Raw genomic sequence first — 6,797 nt, forward strand, 5'->3', positions numbered from 1 at the left:
CATTGTCGTCCTTGGGCTCATCATCTACTTTTGGCATGCAACACGTAAGTCGATCGCTTGTCATTACCTGGATTGTCACTGATGTGGTGGATGGATTAGCCGAGGAGCAGGGAAAACTCGATCCTAAAGCTCCGACATATATTCGAAGGATGCAACAGGAGGACCAAGTTTAGAGTGATACCTGCAGTCATACCCTTATGCGATACATGTTAACCATTGGTGTCCAGCGAGAAGTGAGCTGTCTATGATTATATAGTGGTAGTTTATAATGCAAGAATCGAATTAAAAGGATAACGAGGGAGTGGTGATGATTTACAAATGTGATGCACGATCCTTCGATTTATACATATCGACGAGGTTGTTTCTCTTGCCTCTCGAGTTCTTCTTCGTATTTCTTTCGCTGTTGTTCGCGTTGGTCTTTGTGCTGGGCGAGTTTCTGGAAGGTGAAGCTGAGAGGCTGGGTCTGGGGAATGAAGGGAAGGGCATACGGTTTTCAGTGATTCCACGGTAGAGACGATGGACTCTAGGGTAGATTCAGACATATCAAGCATCTTCAAGTACATCAGTATGAGTTGCGATACTGAACACCGTTTCATTGGACTCACTGCATCCTCTGCGCGCTTCTGAATCTCCTTGAGTCGCTCCTTGTCCTCCTCCCACTGTCGTTGATTCCAGCCTGCAGTTCCATCCCAATTACGATCAGGCTGGCTCCTGTGTATAAAGTTCCACCTGTGTTCATGGGGTGCAGGAGCATCCGCATCAGACTTGGAGTAGACAGGGGGAGTGGGGTGTTCGCCGCCTCCTTCTACCCGACGCGCCTGCATGACGCAGGGAAAGTACTGAGAACGATGCTCGCGCATCTGGCGGCTGCAGTGCCAGAAAGTGGCTGCACCCGCACCGAGGACGAACCACAAGATGCGGGACGGACGACGGAGGTGATAGTAGGGATACATGTTACTTTAGTGAGGGGGGTTGGTGATATTGATTAGGGAGCAATGGGGATAACATTCAGGTGGGTACACAGGGCTTTATAGGGTGTCGGGGAACGCGTTGGGCGGCCGTCGACGACATCGCTCGGCCTCTAATAGTACCTGGAGGACGCGCAGCTGTTCGGCGTGTCCTTTTTTTGGTCAGCCGTGTCGTGACGTAACGCCGAAAGCTTGACAGCCGCGCTCATTTCCCTAACAGCCACGCTCGATTTTGACACAAATATATAGTAATTCCTGGGTACTACTACAGATTAGGTAAGCACACTATAGTAATTCCAACATGTCTGTGATGCATTGGCAAGTCGTGACCAGCCTGTCTATGAGGCAAATCGTCGATAATTGTGGCTGAAGGATAAAGTTATGTATCCATGGGAAGTATAGCTGTGAACCCGAAAATGAACGGTCCCGTCACAGACCACCGTAATACTGGTACGACTTGACAATGAAACCGAATGATGTGGTGGAAAGAGAAGGTGCAATATGATGACTTGGATAACCAGCACTCTATGTACATAAGAGTATGTATGTATATCACAGATAACCAGCCCAGTCGTAGACGAGTCAAAAGTCAAAAGCAAAATTCATCAAACCATCCATCATGATATCACCAAGCATAAGTCGGTAGTATCTTCAAGAAAACCGGGTAAATTGCCACGATCCACTCCCTGCATGATCATTCTCTACCATAACTCCGATTGCGCTAGCCCGAAATTTCGTGCTATCATGCACAACAAGGCACAGGCACGTCCCTCTATGACTTTCAACTGGCAATCTATGCAATCGCGCCTGTCCTGTTCCGCTGTGGGCAGGTACCACTGTTGTTCCACCCTGGGAGCGCATCACGACCAACTGCGCATTTCTCCAAACCTTTGCTGCCATGGATGCATAAGCCGTGAACCCGTATCCTCTTGTATATGGCTTTTCTCCCACCAAATCATCCACCGAGTCATCCAATTTGAGCGTGCCGTCGATGTATCCAGTCGCCAGGTTGAGCAACGCCTGAGCTAGCCCAGATCCTCCTACGGCTCTATCGACGTCACACGCCAATCCGACGTGCAGACCAAATAATAAGTTCCATATGTTTTCGGGGCTGTATGACAGCTTTTGGAGCATGTCGATAATTCCTTTGATGTCTTCCAGTTGTGATTGCCATCTTATAACGCCAGTCGACCGATGCGGAATGCAAACGCCAACGGCTCCTCCACGGACAACTGACATCTGAGGAACTTCTACGGAACGCCATTCCGTGATAGCACTGGCAGGGGTTGCTAACACAGTTGCAGGTACGGGCACCATGGACATTCCTTCACATGCGGTGTCTCTGTCGATCAAGTGGCTCCATCTCAGCCAGGAAAGTCCCCCTTCGAGCTGGCTTTGTCCACAAGGTCAGCAAACACTTTCTCCACTGGGAGCCGATAGTCAGGTGTGATTGTCTCTAGACGACACACGCCAAGCAGAGAGTACGCCATGTCATGAGTGACGGTAGATTGGCGCCTCCACACGCTCGAGATAGCTGTCCCGAGCGGCATGTATACCTTCATCGTGTCTGACATGGAATGAACCGAGTCCCAAAAACTGGATAATTGCCCCAGCAAGTTGTCTTTCTTCTGTGTCGCTGCCCGTCGACTAATCGGGTGAGTGATTTTGAGGATGTCGGAAATGGGAATAGTTTCCTCTTTCTCTCCCACCAAAAAACGTTACGCAGTTAAGAACTGCCTCTTGGAACGTCCAGGCACGCGTCCACCACCTGCTGCTGAATAGCTTGTGCAGCGCCTTGTTTGAGCCTTGGGAAGCGAACATGTACATCCCGTGCGTATCTCCAGCGTGTTCAAGTGCACGGAACCCATCTAAATCTATCATCCCGGTTCCATGCTCCACGACTCTGCTTGTCGTTTGGTCTATCTCCGGTACAAGGCATAACACTGCTGTGGCCCCGCGGTATATATCCGCCATCTTCGCAAGCTCAACCATCTTCACTCACTGCGGAAACGAGATTTAGAACGGATCGGAATTATGTATGTTTAGAGGCTGTAAACGGAATGTAAACGGACAATGCCAAACAAGCATATTCCTACCCGTCTAGATCGAAAAGGTACTCGTTTGAGAACTAAAACCGACTCTGAATATTAGGGATTTGCAGGGATAGGGTTTGTTGCCTTAGTATCTAAACCAACTCGGTATCAGACCAGGTTATAAGGATCCGCACGTCTACTTTATGTCTGGATTTATGCATAAACGGATCCGCTTCTATTCTGAATAGACATGTGCCGTATCAAAGAACTCGTCCTGCTAGGTCCCCACATATGCTCCCCGGTCCTTGATATCCCCCACCACCTTGCACGCCAGAATGTATGGGTTCCAAGGCCAACAGACTCAGAGACGCCCGAGTGGTGCTCCCGCTCCTGATTCTCAGCAGCCAGCACTGGTAGGGGCAGGAGAAGCATATCCTCAATATAATATACCCCAGGTCGCCGGGAAAGTGTCGTATCAGCCGCCTCAACACGATCCATACTTCAGTGGTAATGTACCTCAATTTGAGATGGTAAGAGCTTGTAGATCGCCCACTAAAAGTCAAGCGACTTACTGGATGCGATTCAGTCAGGCAATGGACAGCACGGTGACCACAACACCAGCGGCGCATTCGCTGGGGGACCTATGTACCAAGATCATTTAAACAACAGGCTTCGTTCCACCAGTCCGCAGCACTCACCCGATATGCGTCAGCCATCCCCGTATCCTTTTTTCGGTGCACACCAGACACCCGTCTGGTCCATGCGAGCTGGTAGCGTGCCACAGAATTTCAGCTCAAATAGTACATCCTCTCGAGGCGAAACACCATACCGTCATTTCGCAGGAGACTCGGGTAGTGAGGCATCTTCGCGGGCACCATCTGTTGTTCCTGGAAGCGAGGAGTATCAAGCTATGATGCTATATTCAATGGGTCGACAGCCTGCCACTCACCTTCCGCACGTGAACCAGAACGTGAATAGGCGAAATGGGGCACTTGAGCAGTCGCCAAATTTGAATGAGACCGTTGCATATCTTGTCACAGAGGTCAAACGACTGACCGAACACGCACAGCACACCGATAAGGAGCTCGTTCTACAAAAGAATGATTAATGGTAGTGGCCTCGTAGAAATACACTTAGTACTCACTGTGGGTCCCGGACGCATCGTTTCGAAGGTAAAAGTAAAGCTTGTACATGAGCTGGCAACTCGAGCCTGATAGTATTTGACATAGCGCTCGAGTTACGGACTTAGCGAAATTTTCGAAAAACTCACCTTGCTTCAAGTCTACCCTAAGCAGACATCGAGAAGTTGAATTTACTGGGCTGGATAGTGGTGGAATAGCAGGTATCTGAAGAGAATAAACGGAGGTCCGAAAAAGTGTGTTGGTGAAGTTGGAAAAGCGTCTGTTTACATCTGTTGCTTCAGACCGAGCGAGCAAAATTTGCGACATGTCGGATTTACGTCTGATTACGAGCTAGGTACGTTTACAGTCGTGTTATACACATTGTCTCCCTCGGATTACGGTTGGTGTAAAAAACTCGTTTCCGCAGTGACTGGTTTGTTGTCCTGGTCAATGCAGATTGCATCGATCCACAGAGCATATGAGGTGTGTTTCGAGAGTCGGTCGGCGATGTGTAATGCTTGCTCTGTAACCCGCCTGCCTTCCCATTCTTTGAAAGAAGGATGGGTGTCCCACACGTAACTAATTGCGATATAAGGTTCAACAGAAGATGCAGAGTCGACCAGCTTTCCGTCCCGGATGCAGTTCTGGGGTCGCGCATAAGTCATAGCGGCCTTGACGTTGCTCCTAGGATTGTCTTCAACTTTGGTTAGCTTCACCACAGGTTTGTGCCATACTCAGCGTTTTTGATAATCCGATGCCATGTCAAGTATGTTGTCTTTCGCTCTGTCACGTTCTTGTGGTCCCTCAAGTACGCTCTGCACCTAGGGATGGTGGCATTATGCTCTACCATCTTCCCGCATCGATGGCGCTCGTTTTCGCACTTCCAAACGTTCATTTGAGAGATTCTGGGACAGATTGGCATCTGCATGGCATTTGATCAAATATTATCAAATCAAGCGCCGGCGGAGTCACAATGGCACGCAAACAACCGATGATCGCTTTCACCGCCTCCCAAGGCAGGATAGTGTAAGCCCGTTGGCTTACCTGAGTTCCCATAATCAGCATAAATACTGTCCGAGATAATGAAGCGTGAGCTTTCATTATCACTGCCTTTTGGCGTAACGGTTAAGGGACGACAGTCTTGACTACTTACAGATAGATTGGATTCGAGAACCAGCCTAGTAAGTACTTAAAACAAATTGTCTTCAATGAATGCGAAATGGTTTGTGGTAGCAGTATTCGAGGTCCTACAGAGGATCTCAAGAAGAAGTTGCCATATTTGTGTCAAAATTGAGCGCGACTGTAACGCCCCGGTCGGCTGGGAGCAACGTGGGGGTGCTGACTAATTCTTATAGACGGTAAATTCCGGAAATTTCGATTTACCCCCTAAGGACCAAGGTTATGGGTCTTACATCTACATTGACCTCAACTCACCACCACATTCATCTTGACGAGAACATGTCTGGCACGAACAAATCTGCGGCTCCAGAAATCGTCCCCGTTCATGTGATTCATCCAGATCGGGACGATCTTTTCCGCGCTGCAGCATGTCCCACTGATTTGCTCAAAAGGAACGTCAAAACTATGGGCGTACAATGCACGCAGTGTCAAAAAAATTGGATAAACTTTTGAAATGTTCAAAGGTACTGTTGGTTCAGTCCAAATCTGTCGCAGGTGCTCATCACTTTATTAATTAGTGTAAGGGCGTCTGGTATTGCTCAAAAGAGGTAAGATCTACGATTGGGATGAAACAGAGAGACTGACACCGTAATTTACGTCTGGTAGTGCCAAAAGAAACACTGGTGAGAGCTTTGCTTACGATTAACATGCACAGAGACCTCACACCAGACCCGGATCCGTACACCATAATAGGCCCATCCACAAACTGGGATGCCACGACGTTGAACGCTCCTCCGGAGCAATCAAACTCGTACGAATGATCACCGCAAACATAACGCTCATGATGTGTCTCCAAGCCGCTAGTGTCATCGAGTGTGCTTTGCTTGAAAACCCCCGGATCGGATTCGACATGCCTTTCATGGTCCGCGTTGACATCGCCGTTGAGCCGGTTGATATTCTTGACTTTATTGGACTATATCTCGATGGCGGGACCGTTCAGGAGAAGATACAAGGGATGGTGCAAGTCAATACCATTTCTCCATGGGTTCCGAGCGCGCATGGTCCCCTTACGCCGACGCGATTACGCTTATGGCGCGAGGCTCGAGCAGAGGGCAACGCAAAGGGTTTCTCCAAAGACCCCGTTGGACTTATAGAGTTCATCAATTATACAGAGCACGGAACCACCTCTGCGTTTCGAATTCCCCCTGATCCCATTAGGCTCGTGAAGAAAGGCGAGCCTTTCATATCTTCCTCTGCTTTCACGGGCAATCAAATCGAGAAACCTTTGAACTCTGCGACGTTGCTAGAGTGGGTATTTTGTCTTCCCGTCATGAATTTCAGCACGCGGAGCTCTTCACAATCACTCTGCATAGGTATATCAATTTGCACATCCGGGCCGACAAGCAGAATCAGTTGCTTCTAAGGACAGAGATGACAGAGCAAGACAAGGAAGTTATCCGCGCTACAGGTCGAAATGAGGAATCGCTTTCCGTCACTCTTCTCAAAGACAAGATGCGAAGAGAACACCTCTATGCTAACATAGTGAACTTGACAGC

At 48.8% G+C, this 6,797-nt stretch overlaps 1 protein-coding gene across 1 annotated transcript; it reads left to right on the forward strand.

Annotated features, from left to right (window-relative positions):
* Positions 1-2,966: 2,966 nt before the first annotated feature.
* EDB91DRAFT_1352387 (uncharacterized protein) lies at positions 2,967-4,399 on the forward strand. The gene is made up of 3 exons (XM_041326156.1): positions 2,967-3,531; positions 3,588-4,092; positions 4,147-4,399. The coding sequence occupies exons 1-3, from the start codon at positions 3,337-3,339 to the stop codon at positions 4,194-4,196; spliced, it is 750 nt and encodes a 249-aa protein (XP_041168452.1). The 5' UTR covers positions 2,967-3,336; the 3' UTR covers positions 4,197-4,399.
* Positions 4,400-6,797: the final 2,398 nt, after the last annotated feature.

The sequence above is a fragment of the Suillus paluster genome (assembly GCF_016628075.1).
Source record: "Suillus paluster strain FC165 chromosome Unknown EDB91scaffold_490, whole genome shotgun sequence".
Lineage (NCBI taxonomy): Eukaryota > Fungi > Basidiomycota > Agaricomycetes > Boletales > Suillaceae > Suillus > Suillus paluster.